General features: G+C 41.7%; 1 protein-coding gene across 7 annotated transcripts in view; it reads right to left on the reverse strand.

Moving 5' to 3' along the window:
* Nucleotides 1-25,143, reverse strand: part of VPS13B (vacuolar protein sorting 13 homolog B) — a 382,518-nt gene that overhangs the window by 53,910 nt on the left and 303,465 nt on the right. For all 7 annotated transcript variants that reach the window (XM_083450859.1, XM_083450860.1, XM_083450858.1 and 4 more), the window contains exons 37-42: nucleotides 24,072-24,274; nucleotides 20,682-20,889; nucleotides 20,195-20,379; nucleotides 10,981-11,177; nucleotides 6,451-6,632; nucleotides 3,032-3,381 (exon numbers count right to left, since the gene is read on the reverse strand). In XM_083450859.1, the coding sequence (XP_083306985.1) occupies nucleotides 3,032-3,381; nucleotides 6,451-6,632; nucleotides 10,981-11,177; nucleotides 20,195-20,379; nucleotides 20,682-20,889; nucleotides 24,072-24,274 (1,325 nt within the window). The remainder of the gene's footprint in view (nucleotides 1-3,031; nucleotides 3,382-6,450; nucleotides 6,633-10,980; nucleotides 11,178-20,194; nucleotides 20,380-20,681; nucleotides 20,890-24,071; nucleotides 24,275-25,143) is intronic.

The following is a 25,143-nucleotide window of genomic DNA, read 5'->3' on the forward strand; positions in this document are numbered from 1 at the left end:
CTAAAGGTGCAAGGCCAAATTGCTTTATGCTTCATATGTCAGCTCCCATCTACAATGTGTACAAAATTACTTGTCTCTAATAATTCAGCTAGAAAATGTGAAAAACTCAACTAACGGTGGTGCTCTTGACTTTGTCCAGCAGAATAATGTGTTGATTGTGAGCGCTGCACACCAAACAACACTTAGTGGGAAGCTAATTTTCGGTATGTGGAAGAGGAGAAGCCACATAAGGAACATGTTGTTAACAATTAACGTTAATAAGCAGCTCTGGGTCCACTTCTGTGTCTGATGTCCCCTAATTTAAAAGCAGGCTGGGTTTTTAATCAAGTGCACCCTGGGTTGGAGACCCACCCACCACATCAGAAGATGGTGGCAAGAACCCTTGACATGAGAGGAAACGAGAAAATTACAACAACAATTACAGAAGCATATCCTCCTGTGGGTCATTTGAACATTGCCACCCCCGTGTATAAATCAGACCCAACTATTCCTAGAATGTACCTGTCAGGAGTATGCTGCTCTGCAACATATGGCTCTACTTAATCAAATATACAATTCTGTTATTTTCAACTCAAGAGTATTCCTGTAAGGCACCCTGTAGTCCAAGTCAGTCATTCGCACTCTGATGTGGTCTCAGACATTTAAATATTTATACACTACATTTTATTTATGTGTATACGATGTCTGATACTCCTTAACAGCACAAAGCAACTGACCTTTCTGAAGGCCATTTTGCAGTAGTTGCTGCCCTGCCAGCCCATGCGTAACGGGCCTCATCCAAAACTCTGTTTGCTTGTTTTCTGTTAAGCACATTGCTCAAAATATGACAAAAAGCAGAAATTGGAGCTACAAAGACTCTTTTTTCACAGTGATATTTGAACCAGCTGTAAAGATTTAAATCACACTAGCTCTTGTTTTATGAACGTCCTTTTACAATAAGAAAACCATGGAATGGCTTGAAAAAAAGAAACTCTTGATACGAAACAGATGTTTTTATCTTTTCTAGCTTTGCTATTGTAGTTCTGCGATGGGTAATTAATGCACAGTACTTTGTTTTGGTATTTAGATTGGTAAAGAAAATTATTTTCTTGCAGGCCCGGATAACTTAGGACAACTCAAGGCATTTTGAACAATTGCAGGGGAAAATAATCTACATATATATTTGGATTGCCTTGTACCATTATTTTTGTATGAACAGAATAGGATGCAAGATGTAGCAAATGCTTTCAATGATATAACGAGGGGGAAATAGCTAGTGATACCTGACAGAGGGCTTTATTCGACTAAGTTTTACTCCAAGTTGCCCTACTGAAATTAATGAATCTAAATAAGTCATGTAAAATAATTTCAATAAATTTACTCTTTGTAGGCTTAATACTGAAAACAACCCAGAAGATCTGTGACCACATCTCCATCTCACATGGCTTTTGGTCCTCATAGTTGCTTATCCCAACATCACTGACTTTCTAAAACACAAACAGTGGTACCTCAGATTAAGTACTTAATTTGTTCAGGAGGCCCATTCTTAACCTGAAACTGTTCTTAACCTGAAGCACCACTTTAGCTAATGGGGCCTCCTGCTGCCGCTGCGCTGCCACTGTGTGATTTCTGTTCTCATCCTGAAGCAAAGTTCTTAACCTGAGGTACTATTTCTGGGTTAGCGGAGTCTGTAACCTGAAGTGTACGTAACCTGAAGCGTATGTAACCTGAGGTACCACTGTACTATGAAATACTACATATTACAATTCACCAGGTCAGATCCTGATCTCACTGGCATAGACTTAAACCCACCCAAAATGGCCCAAGGAGCTTTAATTTCCTTTGAAAACATGTTTTATGTGATAATAAAAAGACTTTTACTTTAAAGTGTGGGGAAATCTGACAATAAAGCGACAGGCTAGATTTCCCAAAGCTTTTGCCAAACCTTCAGAAGTTCACACATGCCCTGCACAGTTAGCTCTCTGCTAACTGAAGAGACAGAAACTCAGTATCACAGCCCCTGCCCATTATGACATGGCTCAACTCAGATGTAAGATTTTGATCCTCCAAACCCGTGCTCCCCCACCCCGAAGTACCGGCACCTTTTTTTCCTAGAAGAAAAGCACTGGTTAAAAGTATGGCACTTGCTGTAACAACCATGGTGAGTAATGGTACTGCTCCACTCCACTGAATTGCATCCAGGGAGTTGCGAGTGGATTTCTGCTAATGCAATGGGGCTTCTGCCCCAAACCAATGAAACCTTCTCCACCACAGAAAATGATATTTTGGAGGGTCAGTGCGCCCTCTGAAATGGCATAAGATGGGCATGAGGGGCTGTAGTGGAAGCAGAGAGTTGGCAGAATTTAGGGGACACCACTCTGTGAGAGTGGAAGTGCCATTTAGTCATGCATGGCAGCTTTGAATTATCCCAATGGTTTGGAAAATCAGGAACTAGCTGTGGGCCCACAAGGTCCCTTTGCTTTTCTTCCCATATGCTGAGGATCAGTTAGTTGCTTCCTGTTTGCAGTAAACCATACATGGACGTTACACCAAACCAGCAAATTATGGCTTGTCAGAATGCAAACCACCATTAAAGAATAGCTTGCACTGCTGATGCAAACAGCAGGTGCGAACCATTACTTGCCAATTTGGTTATAATGGCAAAGTATGGTTTCTGCTAAAAAGGAAGTAACAACTGAATCTGACTGTGCGAAGGAGGAAGGTGCAAATGAGTCTGATGCTTGCAAATGTATTTTATTCATTTCTAGAAGTGTTTATGTTCTGCCAACTCATGTAAAATATACTGAAACTTGGTTTGGCATTATATGTGAACTGGTTCTATGTGTTTATGATGTTGTATGCTATCACTTTGCCTATTAATTTCATTTACTTTCAATCAAGTTTCTGGTTCTGCAAAAAGGGCAGGTAACAGTGTGCCCTATCTTCCGTCTCCCTTCACCCTACTAGCCTATTGGTAACCCCCATTTTCAGAAATCCTGAATAAGGGTATCCAGATTAACATTTTCATTTAACGTTTAGCTGTTGGCCTTACCTGTTGCCAAGCTTGGATGGTTTTATGCAGGGAGTGAATAGCATGTTGCCCGAAGCTTATAAATATGGGATCCACCATCACATTTCCATCCAGTATCTTTTCCGCTAAATTGCCAGAAATAGCAATCTGTCCAAGGACACCAAAGGGCTTCACAACAGCCTGCATTGTTACATTTCGGTATTCCAACAGTTTGCAGTCAATCCTAGTAGAAAACTGGATCTCCTTGAAGATGGCCCCATCACTCCATTGCCTTAGATAGATGTGTGGTTCTTTGAAAGAAATGATCAAATATTCTAGTTCGGATGGCACATTTTTATCAGAGATAAATGGATGAAGGAACTTTGGTGGCACTGTGAAATAAAGGGGGGAAATCAATAGTACAATGTTGCAAATGCAGACTGGGAATGAGTGTGTTCAGTAGATCAATATATGCAGAACACTTTACAAGGGAAAAAATCTATGTATTTGTTCAGCTCAGTTAAGTAGCCACTATTATATAGAAATCCCATCTTATTTGAAACCAGAATAAGCACACAGGGGATGAAAATGAAACCTTAAATTTAAATACTGACAAATAATAAAGAATAAAAAATTTGTTATTCAAAGACTCAGTGCTGTCAGGAACTTTATATTATTTACTTTCTTCTAAATCAAAACAGTTAAGTATGTACATGTACATTTACCTATCTGACTGGATTGGATCTGAGCTGAGCCATATTTATTTTTTCAAAAGCTTGTGGTTTCTGCTCTGTATGTGCATATTTAAGCATAGGCTTGAAACATGGTCTAAAGGCACATTATAGAATTCTTGCGGGAGCTAACCAAATCTGAGTTGGGCCACTGCTTGAATGGGAAACAGCCTGGGAATCCCACATACAACTCCTTTGAGTTCCACAATGGAAAAAGGTGGGATATAAATGTAATACAATGAAGTCTTTTTTGTGTTGGGCAAAATTTAGTACACTAAGGCCCCACACTAAGTAGAAACACTAGTTATCCCTAACTACCATTGCAATTACGATGACAACAATAACAGAATCAGCAGAAATACCGTATTTTTCGCCCTATAGGACGCACTTTTTCCCCTCCAAAAATGAAGGGGAAATGTGTGTGCGTCCTATGGGGCGAATGCAGGCTTTCGCGGAAGCCTGGAGAGTGAGAGGCGTCGGTGCGCACCGACACCTCTTGCTCTCCAGGCTCCAGGAAGCTATCCGCAAGCCTTGCGCACCTGGGGGGAGTTCCCCTGGGCGCGCAAGGCTTGCGGGCGGCAGCCTGCAGCGCGGAACACGGGGCGCGCTTCGGAGGACGCCCCGTGCTTCGCGCAAGTGTCGGCAAGCCTCGCGCACCGGGGGAGAACTCCCCCCCCGGCGCGCAAGGCTTGCGGGCGGCAGCCTGCAGCGCGGAACACGGGGCGCCCTTCGGAGGACTCCCCGTGCTTCGCGCAAGTGTCGGCAAGCCTCGCGCACCGGGGGAGAACTCCCCCCCGGCGCGCAAGGCTTGCGGGCGGCAGCCTGCAGCGCGGAACACGGGGCGCCCTTCGGAGGACGCCCCGTGCTTCGCGCAAGTGTCGGCAAGCCTCGCGCACCGGGGGAGAACTCCCCCCCCGGCGCGCAAGGCTTGCGGGCGGCAGCCTGCAGCGCGGAACACGGGGCGCCCTTCGGAGGACGCCCCGTGCTTCGCGCAAGTGTCCGCAAGCCTTCCGCACCGGGGGAGAACTCCCCCCCCGGCGCGCAAGGCTTGCGGACGGCAGCCTGCAGCGCGGAACACGGGGCGCCCTTCGGAGGACGCCCCATGCTTCGCGTAAGTGTCAGCAAGCCTTGCGCACCGGGGGAGAACTCCCCCCGGCGCGCAAGGCTTGCGGGCGGCAGCCTGCCGCCCGGCGCATGGGGCGCCCTGCAGCAGAGCGCCCTGGCGCCAGGCAGACATCGGCCAGCCCCACAAGGTCGGGGGACAGCGGGGAGGCGCAGCGCCGCCATCCCACTGTTCCCCGACCTGGTTTTGGGGGGGAAATAAAGGGAAAAATTTTTTTCCTTTATTTCCCCCCCCAAAAAGTAGGTGCGTCCTATGGGACGGAGCGTCCTATGGGACGAAAAATACGGTAATTCCCCTACACAACAAATTGAGCTAATCAAGAATTAGCCCAATAGTAATAGAAATATGTACTACAGATCAGAGCCAACAAAAGATGTTGGAAAGTAAAAACTGGAGACCAAATTAGGATTGAGAGATTAATGCAGATAAACTCATATGATTATCTGTTTTGATACAGCGCTGATGTGCACTTTGGAGAAAAAATGCAACTATTAACAGTAATGGCCTCAACATCTGGTGAACACATAAGGGACACAGAAAAGTAAAACTGGTTAAAATATCTACAATTAGCAAAGTAGAAAGGAAACAGAACTATCCTAGGTAAATGAAATCATACAGTATTTTAAAAATGTAGATGCTATTTTAAGTAAATGGATGTCACCAATCCAGAACAATGGGATTTTAACTTGCACAAAGCCAACATCCTAGAAATTATGTGTCCTATAGCAAGTCTGAAATAACCACAGCTTTGTATATTTAATTGTCCCACTATGAATAAACAAGCAGAGAATACAATGATAATAGCTAAGCCTAAGGAAAGTTCTTTCTGAAAAAGGAAAATTTATATACTGACAGGAACTGTATTTGGTTCAAGCAGCTTCTGCCTTTTTATTATTTACCATTTGAAAAGTCAAAAATATGGAAGTGCGTGCCCAGCTGATAAGGGGAAGAAGGCATACATTACTATCTTCAAGACTGTACATATTAACATTAGCAAAACTTGTTTTTCCAATATTGAGTTGTTAGGTTGTGTTTTTCTTTTTAAAAGGCTCAACAACTTCAGTAAGAAAGTCTATTTTTGAAGTGTGCTTAGTTATTTGCTCATCTTTCCTGGAAAGCATTATTTGATATCAGACAATCTAACCAAATTTCTTGGAATAAATTTGACATTAACACAGCAGCACATAGTTACTGAACAAAAACAGATGGGACTCCCCTTCCCCTTCTTTTTAGAGTAACAAATGAGCTTCCATTGCTTGGCGTTTGCTTCATAATTTCTTTGATAAAGGTGGATGTAAAAACTTCCAGCATCAGTGCAAGTATGCTGGCAAGCGGCTGAATTTGTTCTATCAGATGGCCCAAAATAAAGTGAAGGGGGCACTTGTGACCATTAGCCAGGACTTCGAAAAGGCAGCAGTGCCTTCTGCAGATACTGGATCCCAAAACACTCTTTCCTACGCATTCTTGCTTCCAATAAATGGTTGCAAGTTATCTGAGCATATGGTTCCAGGAACTAAGAAACTGCAAATATAAAGCAGGTGGGGTGATGATGAGGAAATGTAAAAACAACAGTTACAGTTTTCTTCTTGTGAGTGTACTATACGTACCTGTGCCCAACTGATCCAGATGGTGGCAAAGGTGAAGTTCCAAATGAGCAAACTGAATTGAAACGCCAAGGGCAGGAACAAACCAAGGGGTGAAACAGGAGTCCACCCTGGTACAGGCTGCTAGTGCAGTAGGAGTTACAAGCTGATCACAAGCACTTTGAGAGCCCGATTCGCTTTCGGAGCTGTGGCAAAAGCAAAACAAAACATGCAAGAGTATTATTTCAATATATCCTGGTGCTTATCATGGGACTGACCATTTGCAATGCTGTGTTTGGAGCACAAACACTGAGCAGACCGTGATTATTTTGGACAACCACAGCAACACAACTGGGGCACGCATCATTTCTAGGGAACAGTTTGCAAAGTTTTCTAAAATGCTAGCGTATCTGAACAAGGAAAGTACTCTTGAGGAGAAAAGGGTGAGGGGAACAACCTTTCAGCAATTATTAAACACTTTTTCATAAATGTCTGAACATTTATTTCAACACCACAATACAGGAGTTTTAAAAATGTAACCAGAGCCTATCACTTAAGTACAAACGCACTGAACACTTCTCAAGCAATACTGCTCTCCTTCCTATTTGCACTTAAATTGTCCTCTAAAAATGACTTCCCAAATGTGGAAAGACCTAGATTTTAAGATAGAAATCTAAAGCTGTAATTTTACCATTAACATACTATCCCATTACATTGCCTCTCAGTAACTATTTGCAGTGCCATGAAATGCTTCCAAAAATTATTCAGCAATCATTTTCAAACATCCACAAATCCCCTCAATGGGGCTTATTTCTAAGTAGTCAGGTATAGGATTCCACTGTAAATGTTATATAGCAGGGTAGCTAACCTGTGGCTCTCCAGATGTTTTTGGACTACAAATCCTATCAATGCTCATGATTAGCAATGCTGGCTGAGGCTGATGGGAGTTGGAGTTCAACACCATCATCTGTTATATAGGTTGACATCATGGTGTGACACACACACACATATTAATTCATTCTAATTGGTAGCAATCATCCCTGTTCTTTTTGTTTGGAGATTTAAATTTGTGACTTAATAAAAGCAAGGATAAGGTAAAGGTAAATGACTCCTGGACAGTTAAGTCCAGTCAAAGGCGCTCATCTCGCTTCAGGCCAAGAGAGCCAACATTTGTCCACAGGCAGCTTTCCAGGTCATGTGGCCAGTATGTGCGGTTCTGGCACAATGGGACACTGTGACGTGTGCTAGAGTGCATGAAAATGCTGTTTACCTTCTCGCCACAGCGATACCTATTTATCTACTTGCACTGGTGTCCTTTCAAACTGCTAGGTTGGCAGAAGCTGGGACAGAGCAACAGAAGCTCACCCCGTCATACGGATTCGAACCGCTGACCTTCCGATCGGCAAGCCCAAGAGGCTCGGTGTTTTAGACCACAGCGCCTTAGGACTGCCAAGGATGTGCACAACTGGAACACCATTACAGTATACAATAAAGAAGAGCAATGCCATACAAGGGCATTTATGCATAAGGACAGACAGAGGTAGGGTTATTGATACGCTATGTGGCATCTTAGAAACCTTTTGGCTTTTAGGGGCAAAATGAAAAGAAGTCTGGTAAAACCTGGGTCACATTGACACCATAAACTTAAAGCACTCATACTACCCATAAATTTGGGTTTTGTGGGTTCTTTGGAGGATGCCATGACTATGAAAGTCGCATACAAATGCTTTAATGGTGTGAATGCTACCTTAACCCTTTCCTTTCAACTGCAGAGAGTAGGATAGGATGAACTTTCACAGTGCAAAGCCCAGTAGCTCAGCTCCACTTGGAGCTAGTTTACTTTTGACAGTAGAAAGAAAACCCAGAGGAATAGCATTAGTGGTTGACTACCAGCAGGAGTGGCATCTAAACGGTAGACCCAGTATCTAATTATCTTTGTCTTAGGGCATCCGTATTTACCTTTTACTTGTGCTAGGTCAGGGATGGGGAGTCTGTGGCCCTCCAGATGCTGTTACAATTCAACTTTCATTAACATGGCCAATGCTCAGTGAAGATTGAAGTTGCAGTTCAATAACATATGGAGGGCTACAGTATTGGGGGACTTCAGAATATATCAAAGTATACATGGAGAGGCAAGAGGAAATTTTTGACACTTTGCGAAGGCATAAAAGGATACCCGTAACTGGCTTCCTAATTCCTAGGCCTGCAAGTATAGTACAGCTAACCTCATAAATTGATACGCTGCATTTCCTCTTTCCAATTTTAAGTTAGCAAAACCACATGAAATATCTCTTTTCATAGTTCTAAGCAAGTCTAACCTGAAATCCCTCTCCCCAGAGCTACAATGAAATCCCCTCCCCTCCACCTCATGCAGAAGCTACCCTCAGTTTCCTTGCTGCTCCCCTCCCTTACTATTTATCAGCCTGTCTTCTTGCTGGTTAAATCACACTGGCTTTCTTACATTACAAACACCGGTATAGCTGTTTAGGGACTAAAATTATAGTCACACTCCAGAGTCCCTATACTTATCCAGCACCATCTCCTAATGCCTTGAATATACCTTCTGAGTCATATTATTCTTTTGTCGATGGAAGTAAACATTTATGCTTTTATTTTACAATTTAGGGAACAATGAATATTTTCCACATCATAATATTCCACCTAGAAATAAGAAATTATAGCACTGTCAAAAAACCCTTTCAGATAACACTTTTTAATGAAATCTCAGGCACAGTGTTAAATCCCAAATGAACAAGAATTGTGACTGCAATTCTAACTGCTTTGATAAGGGCAAGGGGTTGGGGGAGCACTACTGAATTCCACAAGCTTTTTGCTCAATTCTCACAGAGTTCACATTTCTGTGGTACTAAGCTGACCACGAAGGTAATTTTGCGAAGGTCCCACATTCAGAGGAATTAACCTTGTCTGAAACACTTAACTTCTCAGTGATGAAAATGCATTCCTTCACAATTAACATCAAGAAATCATTTCAACCTAGTATGATCAATGGAAACCAGATGTTTAATACTTTTTATTGATTTGTTATCCGTTTTCTTCCCTGAATTATTCACACACACACACACACAGACAGACAAAAAAATATGCAAACTCCACTCTCCTAATTCAACTGCTTTGTTATTTTTTGTGTGAAAATGTGTGGATGGATGAACAGATAGATATGTATGTATGTATGTATGTATGTATATTTACTTATATGTAATGATTTATATCCCCCCTTCTACACACCATTCAAGGAGGCTTACACTTAGAAACATTTAGAAAGTACAATATTTTATAGAAGTAAAAATATGACACACCTACAGAGAGAGAGAGAGATTCAGCAAATAAAATAAAGACATAGAACAGGAAATTACCTACTAGTAAAAAAAGGGTATGCTGGAATTAAAAAGTATTCACCATTTCACACAAAAAACAGCATAAGGGAGGATCAATCAAGCCTTGTGGAGCAAAGAATAATATAATTTCAGTGCAACCACCGAAAAGACCTTTGTTGCCATAGTCAGGACACAGAAAAGGATACAGGTAGGCTGGTACAGGAGGTGGCAGCCCCTAATGTATCCTGTGCCCAACACATTTAGGACTTTAAAGGTATTCATGACACTTCAGTGGGAGAGAATAATAAAAAAACACAACTTCTGTGTTTCTGTGTCCATTCTAAGATCTAATGTGGTGTAGTGGTTAAAATGTCAGCCAAGCCTGGGGAGACCTGGGTTTAAATCCTCCTTAGGGCATGTAGGATGAGCCTGTGCTTTCAGACTAACCAAGTTGTTTTGGGGATAAAAGCAGGGGGGGGGGAAGAACCCTGAAGTCACTGGAAAAAGAACAAGATTAAATTATAACAAGCAAGCAAACAAATAAGTACCAGAAACAAAGTAATTAGGTTGGACAGGTATTTATCAGGGGTGTTTTCTGTGTGGCTGCTCTGTTGTGAGGTTCAGTCCCCGTATGGGACAGTTGCATATTCCTGCATTGAAGAGTTTGGATTTGACATCCCGCTTTATCACTACCCAAAGGAGTCTCAAAACAGCTAACATTCTCCTTTCCCTTCCTCCCCCACAACAAACGCTCTGTGAGGTGAGTGGGGCTGAGAGACTTCAAAGAAGTGTGACAGGCCCAAGGTCACCCAGCAGCTGCATGTGGAGGAGCAGAGACGCGAACCTGGTTCCCCAGATTACGAGTCTACCGCTCTTAACCACTACACCACACTGGCTCTCATTGCAGGGGTTTGGACTAGATGATCCTAAGGGTTGCTTCCAACTCTACAATTCTATGATTCTATGTCTAAATTGGTATTTTGGGATATCTTTGCCCAGTTATGTGTTTTGACCATGCAGATTTTAGCATTCTTCTAGTCTTGCAAACCGGCATACTGAAGTGTTTGGTGTATTAGTCAACTGTCAGGCTAGCAAGCTTTCTTGCCACAAATAATATACTGTGGGAAGAGTCAATGGCTTTCTTTGCTTTGGTGACCTACTTCTGTGACCTGATACCATAAGTTATGCATTTCCATCAAACAACTGCAGTTTTGATTACCTTTGGTCATCCCCTGCATTCTGGCTGCTGTTCAGGACAATCCTCCAAAGATCTGAGGCGACAAGCTCTTTTTGGTCAACCATTAAGTTGATATTAGGCAGTGGCAGCTCACAAACTTTGCTTTCTGATAGGCTGAATTCTCTGAAAGCAACAAATGACTTCTGGAGCTCATCCCAGTATTCCAAACTGCAGGGAATCTGTAAAGTTAGCAAACCAATCTTAGTTGCTTGACATTTCTTGACAAATATAAAAACATGCGTTTGTAGCTATACTGCTGCTTTATTTTAATTTTTATTTTTATGGTAAATAGCCAAGATATTTTGTTTGCTGCCATCTCTTCAGTCATATCCTTAACAGATTTCTTTTAGAAGTTTCATGTTAATATAGCTGGCATTGATATAGGTTTTTATTCAATTGAATGGGGTTAGGATACATCTCCAGTTACTACCAGACAATTTGTACAAACACCCCAGGATCACACAAAAACACATTATGAACAGATATTAAACACTCTAAAACACAACTGAATTGTGAATTCCACCATGGATCAAGAATATATTTTCCTAAGACATTGATTAAGTGACTTAAATTTTCTGTATAGTATAAATACAGTTGGAGACAGAAAGTATTATTTCCCAATGTACATATGTTAGTGATCAGAACCTATTACAGTAAGCAGCTAATTATCCACTTGGGCCCTTTTCAGAAAGGGTGTGATCCATCCAAGAAAGGATATTCCACCTCTCTTAAGCCACAGTGGAAACCAACCATCAAAAGTTTGTTCTTATCTAGATACAGCATCATCTTGTTAACTGTACAGCCCCCTACTGTATCTAAGCACCAGTTTAGAAATGTCACAGCTACTACCAATGCAGATTATGAAAAGTAGAACATATTGACAACACTAAACTCCAAAACTCCACCAATTTCAAAATTGCTATTAAGCAAGGGAAGTGACAAAACACAGTCCTGTTAAGCTCTACATATTCAATCCTATGGAAAGGGCAAATATCACCCACCAAATATTTCACCAAGTGATCCAATATTGTTATAGATTTGCAGGGGATTTCCCTCCCCCTAAACACTATAAATTAATAAATTGTAAAATTTTGATTACTTGACTGGAAGACTGGAGGCCAGTGAAAAAGTACAGGCTAAGCTTCCTACCGGGAACACAGGTGGCTCTGTGGTCTAAACCACAGAGCCTAGGGCTTGCCGATCAGAAGGTCGGCGGTTCGAATCCCTGCGACGGGGTGAGCTCCTGTTGCTCGGTCCCAGCTCTTGCCCACCTAGCAGTTCAAAAGCATGCCAAAAAGCGCAAGTAGATAAATAGGTACCGCTCCGGTGGGAAGGGAAACACCGTTTCCATGCGCTGCTATGGTTCGCCAGAAGCGGCTTAGTGATGCTGGCCACATGACCTGGAAGCTGTCTGCGGACAAATGCTGGCTCCCTTGGCCCACAGAGCGAGATGAGTGCCGCAACCCCAGAGTCGTCTGTGACTGGACCTAACGGTCAGGGGTACCTTTACCTTTAAGCTTCCTACCAAGCCAGGGCATTACCTGGAACACCACCTTCGTCTCTCAAGCTCATGTGATTACACACACGAGAAATCAGTCAAATAACAATTGGGCAGACTGTTACTGCACTCAGGCTCTGCTTTTGGGCCTCCCATAAGCGTCTAGTTAGCCACTGTGAAAACCAAAGGGCGATTAGGGGGCACACGCATGACGTCAGGACGTTGGGAGGAGCTGGGTTAGAGCCAAACGCTGCATCTGCACAGCTTCAATGGCTGGTAGCTCCTCCTTCTAATGTTGCCACTAGCTGGAGGCCGCTGCTTCGACTCTCATTCCCCTCCACGGCTGTAACACGGTTGGCTCTGTTATTCACCTCTGCACTTTTGGGATAGGGGGCAGCCCCAACTCTGAATATATAGGGGTGTGCAAAAGAGCTTGGTCTTCTGGACCTGGCGCCCCTGCTGAGAACAGAATGCTGAACTAGACGAGACTTTGGTCTGTTCCAGCAGAGCTCTTCTAATGTCTTTATGGAAGGCTAACTAGAAGAAGGCCTTAAAAAAACAACCCCAACCCAAACACACAGCTATTAAAAAAGCAAAGCAAAGATTTATTTTCACATAATCTTTAATTTTAATAAGTGTGAAACATAAAAGCCCTCATATGTTAACAAATATACAAGATACAGTGAAAATGTAATATGCTGTAAAATAAAAACTGCACATTCATCCTTTAGTGATCCCCTTTAGGAATGCTAGTTAGATTCTGGGAGTCGGAAAAATATCAAACTTTGCAGTGTGAAATATTTAAGAGTGATTTATAGCTTGACACCCAAAGGCCTAGCAAGGAGGAAAGTCCCACTGAAATGCATGGGGTTTACAGTGGCTCAGAGCTTTGGAAACTGGATTTGGCAATTTAAACTGATTTAAACTCTACATTTCTAAGCATATCACATTATTTGTCCTTGTGGGTGGATGGGGGCTATTACTAATGGCCCGGCTTGGTAAATATAAAGGAAGATGACTGCTTTGTGCAGTAGCAGCTGCCAAAAATAATAGTTTGAAACTTGGATATCAAGTATATCCCACAAAATGACTCATGGGCAAGGGAAGTGAGGATATTAGTTGCACTAGAAAGTGTCCCATAAGAAAAATAAAATTGTATTCCTTTTGTCTTCAAAATGATTAATACTCTACCTACATTTCAAATAATGCTCACCTCCTGGGATGTTGCTCCTACCATTTCCACAATAAAAGCAAGGAAAGTACCCTGGCATTGTGCCATTAACACACACACACACACGGCCAGAACAGAGCAGCTCTCTGAATTTCACACACCTCAGTTCTCCATGTGTTGCATGGGACCCAAGATTATGAATGAAGCTGAACAGAAGTAGTCAAAGGCAGGGCAGGGCAATGACAACAATGACTTGGGCTCCTACTACAAAAGTGGGCCAAGCAGCTGCTACGGAAGCCTACATGCTCTTGCATGAGGGGACAGTGAGTGCTAAAGTCTAAGTAAGTTGGGTGGCCTGAGAGTCCTGACTGTATGTAGCTCCCTGGAATGCTAAACAGGCCACCTTTTGTGTGGATGAGCCCTCAGTGCCTGAGTTTGGCACCAAAACAGCTCTGGTCATCCTGATGGAGGCTAGGAGAATAGGAGGTCTGAGACCCTTTTTATTTTGCTGGATCTCTTCACAGCTTTTGATATCATCAGCCATAGTGTATTTCCAGTTGTCACCTGCACTGCAAAGGAAAGCTCTGGCCTCCAGCTGCTGGCCAGCTTCACTTCCCCGTCATGCCTCTTGGACTGATGGCTGAATTTAGGGGTTTGGGGGGGAGTATTATCTGCAAGAAGTCAAACTACAATTTTGTTTTAACCCAAGCTTCTTGCTGGAAAGAGAAAGCTGCTGGTAATAATGATATCAGAATGCCCCCCCCCCCCGTTTATTGCCAATTCCCTTATACATTTCTCTCCCCCCCCCTTTCGCATACACACATACATGTACATAAATGTAAAGGAAACTATTTGATCTACATTTCATAAGTGTCATTTTGTGTGTCCCCTAGAAGCCAATGTTCTTTTTAAAAAAATCCACAGTATTTCCCTCAAGTGAATGTGCCATCTGAACATCACTTGAGTTCAACTAACATACCTCACAGTCAGTGATTAATTTGTAAAATGAGAGGTGCCTAGTTCCATGACTGTCTGTCTCTTATCTGAAAGCTTTACTCTTTAATCCTTGAATATGCATGTTTGGTTGAGAGAGAGAGAGAAAGAGAGAGAGAGAGAGAGCGCACTCAGCATAATTTATGACACAATGCAAAGCCACTAAATTTCTCCATCAAATTCTGAGACTCAATGAAAAAAACCCATGTAAAAGTATATATTGCCATGCATTTCTTTATTCTAGTTATGGAGGTGACATGACCCAATGGAAGACATGATACGTTCCTACAAACTAGACGCCTTGGTGAACTTGGCTTCAGTGGGAGTTGTTCACATATAATTAAGAACAGGACCTCTGCCTGAAATAAACTCTAATGTTAAAAATGTTCTCCTCTAATGTTAAAAATTAAAATAAAACAACAACCACCTCCTGCATTTTGCTTCCAAGTCATGGCCGTTACATGCATCAAGCAGCTAGTATATACTCTATACCCATTCCACTACACTTGAGCACATATTATGTTCTATAAAATAAACCATAGACACTCAGTTATATAGTTGAAATGCCAGAGAAGTCATGTTTGCATGGGGGGAAAATATAGTTCTCTTTTTACATTATCTCCCCGCCTTCAGATGACTTTAGAAAGAGGCTTCTATACATCTTCAACTAATAGAAGCCATAAAACCCCCTTTGTAATATTGGAACCAGTTGAGAAACCACAAGTATTCAAATGCAGGAAATCATGATTTTATAACATTTTAATGTGATCTACTCTTGGGAAACAAAGTTAACCAAGCCCTATTTCTGTTCAGGAAATATTCCACTGTACAGTTGTAATACATTGTGGTACGGGGTACAGCTGCACGCTTTTCACCTGTAATGCCCCACTGGTATTGTGGCTTTGCTGCATTGCATCAAGATTGCCTTCCTGTCCGGAAAGCCCTCTAAGTACAAACAAGACTCTAAGCTGAGGTTTTATTTTCCCTTGGTATCAGAATATGGTAATTCAAGAGCCCTGAGAAATACTTTTTTAACCTTTATGAAGAAATATGCGGCATTCCTTTATTTTTAGGGAAAGCATGTGGCCGGCTTATCTTATCAATTCATCAAGCTACTAGGTTTTAGAGCAAATGCAGGTGTGCTGTGGACTGCAATGTGCTACAAAGACTGGATTTATTCTCATTAAAAAGGAAACAAACAAACAGATATTTAAAATATTGGTTTCATGAAAACACAGAGAGAACAATGCATGAAACATGTGTGCATATATATATATATATATATATATATATATATATATATGATAACATGCTGATAAGACTCAAACCAATTTCATATGAGGAATGCCTCTCTTGTCTTTTGTTGTACAAATACCCTTGGAGGTCATTTAAAAGTTTGACTGCAAAGACAGACAGAAAGGCGATGTACAAGTATTCTGCTCTTAATAGGTACTGCTTGGCTTTGCAACTGATGGATGCAGAGCTATGTATCATACAGAGCTATGGAAGCACATCTCATACTGAACTGCTTTCATAGGTACTCTACATATCACCTTGAAATGTAGATTCAACATGCTAGTAGGCATTTGCCTGTTTATTTAGCTCTCCACTAACTTTGGGGAAGAGAACATCACGTGCTGTGCAAACAAATAAGAAAGGCACTTTAAGAAAGACAAATTGGTACATAATGGATTGAGGTCAGACAGCAGTAGTGCTTTGTGGACTCTCTGTATGGATATTTTATCTCTATCTCTATCTCTGCCTCTATCTCTATAAATTGCTCTATAGCAAATCAGTCCATTGCTCCATCTAGCCTAGTCCTCTGACAGGCAGCAGTTCTCCATCATATCAGGCAAGAGTTTCCTCTTTCCCAGCCCTGCTACCAGAGATCCTTTAACTAGTGGTTCTGGGATTGCACCCAGCAATAACAGTGCTGCTAAATTATAATTTTAGCACTTTGAGGCTAAAATGATAGCATTCAAGATATAACCACAGGGGCTTCAAGCACATAGCTCTAATTATCATTGGCAGATACTCCGATTCGGCAGTTGCTTGCAAGCTTGAGAGCTCCCACAGACATACAAATACTGCCTGAATTCCATCTCCATGTATGGAAAAAATCACAAATTCATCTAAGAAAACATCTTGATGTTTGGACATCAGAGGTTGGGGACCTTGCAGCAGACAGAACTTAGGCCGCAGTCCTAAGGTGGTTATGTTGGTGAGAAATGAAGGCAGTTTTAACATCCATACCCTAAGCTCTGTTGGGCTTGGAGGTCACTCTTACCACCTCCCCACCCCCATTGGGAACAATACTGTAGGAGGGAAATCACTGTCTGGGGGGGCATTAGGGGACTGAGAAGGTCTTGGATCCAAGCAATTCTCACTCTTCCCACAGAGTACCCCCTTTGGGGGCCCAGCGACACTGGAGATCTGACAGCAGTTGTGCTGGGGTGTTAGGAGGTTTTTAAGGTGACATCAGAGCTCCTTCTTGGATACTAAAGAGGGAGACCTAATATATTCTATGGTCCCTGAGATGCCAACCCAAAGGCCATGGGATCACACCCTTAAGATCGAAAAAGCTGTGTTCATTTCATTTACCTATAAGAAGCTGTGGTCATTTTATTTACCAATTAAAATGCCAAGAGAAAGAGAATACATAGTCAAAAAAATCTCTGTTCAACCAGTTTGCTATAACTAGCATTTAGAACAGGCTAGTGTTACTCTTTGCTGTCGATAATTGTGGCAGAACTTTTGTATCTTCCCTTGCTAATGCTATGAACTTAACTCACTACCTTGTCACGCCCAAATTATTTGGATTTCCCAAATACTTGCTTCTGAAATTTGAGAAATGAGTCAAACATCAGTAAAAATTGTGGTTTTTCAAAAAGCCCTTTTCCCAGCCTCTCAAATGCCAGCTCAACCTTGCAGTCTCAATGGGGAATGCAAAACAAAAAGGAAATGGAATCAGCCAAATATGAGGTATTCTCTGTTAAAAGGAAAAATTAATGCCTTTGACGTTGATCATAATTAGTTTCCTGTTGACTGCCATGTCAAATATTTCCTGAAGTTATGACTTATAGTAAATCTCAAGCCAATTGCTCTAAAGCCCATACTTCCTTTAGCCACTGTTTTAAGGAGAACTAAGTATTTAAAAAGCGGTCTATTTATAGGGTAACATAGTGTTGAAAATACCGAACTCATAAACTCTTAGTGCAAGAATACTTTAGACAAGCACAGGCTTATTGATGCACTTAGACATGAAATCTGCCCTAAATGTGATCCATTCATTTAAACCTAAAAATTCCAGTGATACATATAATGAAATGTAGCACATATTTGGTTGGACCTGAAGATCCAGTGAGGCTTTCCATTCTACACCGCCCCCCTCAAACCACTTGAGATCAGGTAACCTTTCAAAACAGCATGGATTTATACTGTGGAAGGGTGGGAAATGGTAGATCATTTTCTGCTCATGCAAAACCACATTGGGATCCAAACTCTTTATTTTATAGCTCTGACACATTTAACTTTTGTTTACCAAGTTTCCTTTCCCCTCCCCTTCCTCTAGATTCCCCTGTGTTGAATTTTAGACCATAAGCTCTTCAAGGTAAGCAACTACCCTACTGTTCTGTATTATACATATTGCTGGAATCAAATATAAAGAAGAAAACAAATATTGCTGGATTCTTGCATTTACTTCCAAAGTTTGGGCTGATTAACTAGGTTTTCCCTCTACTGAGTCTCAGCAAAACTCTTATGCTCTTCTGATAATGTTTTGCTTTTTTCTTCTTCCTAACAGACACTTTTTCGAATTGATGAAATCTGGCTAAATCAAAGAGTTCCTGACATTTGTTAAAATGAACAGTCCCCCAAAAAGGGAGAAAAAGTTCAAGCCATTTCAAATATAAAAACTCAAAGATGGTCTAGCTGGAAAGAACTGACTTGGGACCAACAAAAGCAATTTACATGTCATGTGACTAAGTTGCAGCCTAAGCTTGCAACTTTAATGTTAAACCTACATTGGACAAAAAAAAGTTTAAAATGTTTTCTGGTTTTTATATTTCATTTGCAACATTCTGAACAGGACCCCCCCCCGCAAATCTGGGTCCAGCCATTTCATACATGGAGTTGCCTATGTGAGAACAAATAAAAACTGATATTTTCCATAGCAGTTCCTTGCTTCTTGCTAAGACAGCCCACCTAATACTGGAGGAGCATGGGCTTCTTTGTCCTTGCTGAAATGGGAACAACCCTGGACCTCTCAGGAAACGCTACTATTGTGATTACTAGATTTATCAGTTGTTTGATGCTCTAAGTGACTCACAATGAGTCTCTAAGTGACTTACAAAATTGTAAGAGAATAAAGCATAACATAAAAGAATAAAAAAACAATATTCTTCAATAAAAGCCATACAAGAACTTTGTTGTCTGGGCAGCCCAAGACTGCTATACACACGGCCCAGGCTTGCCCCCGGAGATAACTTCAGTGCTGCTAACACAGCAGTTTGACCACACCCCCAGAGGCGCACTCCATTGTCTCTGAAGACAGACAGATGCCAATTCACAGAACAGACTCAATAAAACAGCAGCAAAGACATAATAATCCATCAAATGCCTGGGAGAAGAGATATATTTCTACCTGATGCCAAAAGGATGTTAATGATAGTGTAAGTGAACCTCACTGGGAAGACCTTTCCACAACTGAAAGAGCCCTTGTCATCCACTGAACCTTCCTCAGAGGGGGCATTTGGAGGTGGGCCTCAGACAAAGACCAAAGGGCCCAAGGGTGAGAGGCTCCAAAAGATCCTGGGCTCCAATATATTAGGGTTTTGAACTGGTTTCCAAAGCTTAGGGCTTTGACTTGGTTTGGAAACATACAAGTAGCCTGTGAAGCTGTGGCAGAATTGATGTTATATGATTAGCCTGCTTCACGTCTGCAACGATCAGCAGCTGCATTCTGCACTAGCTGCAGTTTCCAAACAGTCTTGCACTAACCCATTCATGAGGTTTCCAGAGCATAGATTACTGCAGCCAGGTTTTTTCTGTCTAGATAGGCTGATGGCCCCAAAAGACCCTAAGCAGAGTGACAACGGTGGATCTATGTGGACCCCCAATCTCCATGGAAATATTTCATATGTATGAACAGATGAAATAAATACATTAATATTTGTTAGCAAGCAACCCTTTGGAACTCAGGCTTTAATCCAGGATTCTGCACAGGTGTTTACGATTGTCTCTAGGTTAATTGTAAGCAGGTTGAATAACAAATCTGGTCCAGGCCATGGGGTGGGAAGTATGTGATCCCTGTAACATTATGTCTGTAGAGAGCTAGAGTTTTTCTTATTATTTTCTCAGGTCTATTCAAATCAGAAGCTTAAAGTAAACTTTAAGCAATCGAGAATCAACAGTTTCACTCATCCTAAGTCCCTTGTACCCTTATAAACCAAAGACGTGTTAAAATATATATAATAAATGACCTCCCACCAGCACTGTGAAAATATACTTTCCAAAATAACAAAAACCCTACCCACCTGAAGAACATCTCCCAGGTCTGCAGTACTGATATCAGGATCTTCAGTGGTGTTAAAGGGAACAGGAGTGATTCTCACAAGCGTGAGCACTCTGGGTTCTGGGTATCTCCATAACATCATTCCTGGGTTATCCTCTGTTTCATTGTAAAACACAACTTCATAGGCACCGGGTAGTTTCTGTGCATCTATCAAATTAGGAGGGGGAAAGCCGTAATTGGTTATATAATTTCTAAAAAGGGGGCATGCTGGTTTACGAGACCAAAACAGTTAAAAACAAATCTCTTAGGATCAAACAGAGGGAAAATAAAAAAGCAGTTTCCCTGAGTTTTAAAAGGTCATAGTAAAATGGAAAGAAATCAAAAAGGTAGTTTTCTACCAGATGCTTCTTTAATTACCAAAAAAATGCTGTTAAAGGAAAGTGATCCTTAATAGCCTACTACTGAAATTATTTTGTTATTGATGTGCGTTTTCAAAATGCTATTTGTACCTGTATCTTGTATGTATTGAAACAGGCCTGTTCGCAGATCGTCTGACGTATGCTCTGTTTTAGAACTCTGGCTCCTGTCTGTAGGACTCTGCACCAAATGTGCTTGATCGGTGCTCTGCCCGTGCATCTTGCCTTCTTGGACAAGGTAACTTTGCAGAAGTTCATGCAGAAGAAGTAAGCAGTTCAAATGCTCTTGTCCCCAAAAAACCTTATAAAAAGAAAGCTAAATTTAGCAACATTTAAGCACTTTGTGTTCAGCCATTCATGAAGCCAGCTTAATTGCTAGCAAGTTTATTCTAGGAATTCTCCAGACTTATCAGATAAACAGGCTTGAGCATCTTGAAGGGTTTAGAAGTTTAGACCCTGGCCCTGAAATATTTAAAAAAGCAGAAGCTATTTATAGTGGCAAAGATTTTGAGTGCAAGGAACTAGCAGCAGGGTTTCTTATGACAGCTCACAGTGAACTTCCTTAAATCAAAGAAAAATAAAACTTATACCCTCCAGTAGTAGCAAGCAGAAAAGATAGGATTCTTGGCTTTGCTCCTCTGCACAAGGCAGAGGTCAAGTAAAAAGAGACAGAGGTCTAAGATGGGATGTAATACCCTTTAAAATTAATCAGAGAACCCCCGGAGAATAAGAAAAATAAAATAGGCATAGCCGTTTGTCAATCAGCTTAATGGAATACAGATACAGAGAAGACACTGGGATCTTCCTTATGGTATATGCTTGGGGCAAGCTGATCCTCTGCTATGTACAAAAAAGGAAGAAGATGGGATGTTGGGGAATTCAGGAAAACTTGTACCATAGTAGTAATACCTCTGCTGTTTAGTGAAATTATCATCACTTTATTTTTTGAGCCATGGATTATTGCTCTAACAGTTCTTGTTAAATGACACCTAGATCTAATATGGTTTTCACAAGACAACTAGATGCAGCAAATATTATCTATCAATAAAATTTCAGTTCAAAAAATGTTTCCAGAGAATGTGAGATACTCAAACTGTTTGCCTGGCCCTGTCTTAAACCAGAAGCTTTCCTGTTTTCTCTTGAAAAACCCAACTTGGCTTGTTATTTGACCTGCAAGCAACTTTCAGCAATACAGTCATACCTTGGTTCTCAAACGGAATCTGTTCCAAAAGGACAATTGGATTTCCGAAAACATTCAAAAACCAAGACGCAGCTTCCAAAGCCGTGGAAGCTGAGTTGGACGTTCGGCTTCCAAAAAATGTTCACAAACCAGAACACTCACTTCCGGGTTTGCAGCGTTCAAGAACCAAAACATTTGAGAACTAAGCTGTTTGAAAACCAAGGTACGACTGTATACATACTCTGCATCATAGGAGCCAACTCCTAGGGGCCGAGGTCCCTTTGTCCCCCCCCAAAGTATTTGAGGAGGACCCCCCCCCTAAGTTGATGGGCATTGTCATTCAAATGGTGTGTGTGCAATCATGTGATTGATTATGAGGATTGGGGCTTACCTGCTACCCCAATATATTATTCAAGTAGGCACCCCTGCTCTGTACATGACACTCTGTGGCTTAGATTGCACAGGTAAATCTACAGGAGGATAGTGGGGTCTGGCCTAGGGGTATGGTTGCTGACATTGGCCACTTTTTAGAAACGGTGGGTAAGAAAAGGAAATTGAAAGGAATAAGATTAAGAATTCAGGAAGAGCCTGCTGGATCAGACCAAAGGTCTTTCTGGACCAGCATCCTGTTCTCACAGTGGCCGCCCAGATGCCTGTGGGAATTAGGGTGGTGTAATAAGAAAACCTGCTGTAATTAATAAGAAAACCTTCCATATGAGACAGAGAACATGCCCAATTTATCAAGGTCATATACAGTTGCTAAAACTAGCACCTGCAATTTGCTTCAAGGCCTCTGAAGATGAGGAGCAAGAGGACAGAAGGCATTACAGAAATGTAATGACTTTTCTAGTGTTCAAAGCTCATCACGTAAATTCTTTCAGTAATCCTTACATCAGTCGTACTGTGTATAATAATCCCAGCAAATCATACATCCTACTTCTCTTTTACTCTGCATCCTATGGCTATATGCCATGATGACTATATGCTGCCTCCAGGTTCATAGGGAGCAGGCCTCTGAAAAATCAGCTATCGGAGGTCAACAGAGGGAGAGGTTTATTGCCCTCTGTTTATTTCTCTTGTGTCTATTCTTAGACTGCAAACTCATTGGCACATGGATTTGCTTTCTCATTTTTTTGTAAAGCACCATCTACAACAGATGGCGCTATATAAAGAAACAAACAACCCACACACCAACAATCCTGCAAAGAAAGTCACTTTTACCTCCAATATAGCAAAGGAATGGGGAGCAGAGAGTGAGGTCCCCTTAAGAATACATGGCTGAGGTAAGAATTGAACAGGAGACTTCTAGGCTCAGAGTCTTAGCTGCCACATTACACCAATTCTACCCCCTGCTTTTCTCCCCCCAGCAGCGACATTCAAACTGAGGCTCGTGGCAAAACTCTCTCTTCACTTGGCTGCATCTTGTGGTTAGTGGCGTTGAGAGCATAAGCATGTTCCAACTTGGCAGCAGTTAAAAGGACCAGCAAAGAGCAAGGCAGGAGGCAGCATACTTGCACAGTCCTGCTAAGCCAAGGTTTGCTTGAGCATGTGGTAGAAACCAGGCCGCTGTCTAGCAACTGATAGCCTTCGTGTTCCTCCTGCTCTCTCCCAAAATACCTAAGGTAGCTACAGGTTGCAGAAAGTGTTTGAGCAAATAGGTCATGTAATCTCCCTCAAAGGGCTGCTTCTGTGGGTTGACATCTTTACCAACACCCAGCCTCTGCCCCTCTGCAGCTCCTGCCCATTTTCTCTGGAGATTGATCTGTGGTTCAGGTTCTATCAAATGCCAGATACCAGGAGGCTCTTAAGTTCAATGGAACGTCTGCTTCTGGTGGTTGGCACTTTTTAACAGCAAACAGACAGCAACTAGGCTCTGGAACATCTGCCAATCTGCCATGTTTAGTCACTAAACATTGGATTCTTTTCAAGTTAGGGGAGGTTTTGTAAAATGAATATTAAAAACCTGTCACAATCAACACTACGAAGTGATTCCTGTGAATGTTTCCAATATTGCCATAAGACTGGTGTTTACTTATTAGAGCTGCAAACCAGGATCATGCTTGCATAGCACAGAGTGCTGAAGAGGGTTTTGCTAGCAATTGGATACTTCCTAAGGGGCACTCAAAGCTGAATGCCAGTTTTCACACACACACACACACACACACACACACACATTTGGGGGGGATACACATGGTTTAAAATGTTTTGTAATCTGGGGGGGGGGGAGTTTCTTCATGCTCCTCAACTTAACACTGCTCATAGTTAAACAAATAAGAATTACTCAACATGATCCATATACAAACCTGCATCAGTCCACCTCTCACATCAACATAGACTTTTGGAACTGACAGCTCTGGACCAGGATTACCACTGTGTTTACACCATTTGGCTTCTACAGCGACAGAGCAGCAAACAGGTCCAACCAGAGTTCTGCTTTTTTCTTGGACACTTGTCTTAATCAGGATATCACTGATGTCAAGCATAAATGACGATCCATTAATTATTCCTAATGTTCAAATGGACAAAAAAATATATCATTACAGTTCGTTGTGTGTACAAACCCATTTCTTAAATACATTGGTATCATTTTCCTTCATAGAAAGAAAGGTCAATATACAGTGGTACCTCGGTTTAAGAACAGTCCTGTTTACGAACGATTTGGTTTACGAACTCCACAAAACCGGAAGCAGTGTCCTGGTTTGAGAACTTTACCTTGGTCAAAGAATGGAATCTGAACAGTGGAAGGGCACCGGCGGCAGGAGGCCTCATTAGGGAAAGAGTGCCTCGGTTTAAGAATGGTTTCGGTTTAAGAACGGACTTCCGTAATGGATTAAGTTCGTAAACCAAGGTATCACTGTAGGTCCATCCATAGCTGTGCACAAAACAGTAATTTTTACCATTTGTTTTATTCCATGAGCAACTAATTCATATTATATGAAAACATAAGGCAACTTACAAAGAGAACTTCTCATTCTGTATATTTAAAAACACAAGTGTAATATTTATGAAAATATTACTTGACTGGAGAAAAAACTAGGCATCAAATGTAAACGATTCTGCGGCAAAACCACTTCACTTATCTTGAAAGGTTTTTCAGGCACTTACATACTCAAGTCATCTACTGTATGTCCTTGAACTGTGACTAGAAAGAGCTAAGGATTCAGCCTTTCCAGCTGAGAGGGAGCTTTAGAAATGTGATTTTGTCTGCCAAATTATTAATACAGTGCATAATGCTACAGTTTGAAAGACAGGCCAGTTCACATGTAACAACCCTAAGCCAAAACCATGGTTAAGCATGAAAGCAGGAGAATGTGGGTCCTCAGAGTAAATTCTCAGCCACTTAGCTTCTCCCCTGCTCTACTGTTGCTGCAACTA

This window comes from Podarcis tiliguerta, assembly GCF_965153285.1.
Source record: "Podarcis tiliguerta genome assembly, chromosome: 7".
NCBI classification, from domain to species: domain Eukaryota; kingdom Metazoa; phylum Chordata; class Lepidosauria; order Squamata; family Lacertidae; genus Podarcis; species Podarcis tiliguerta.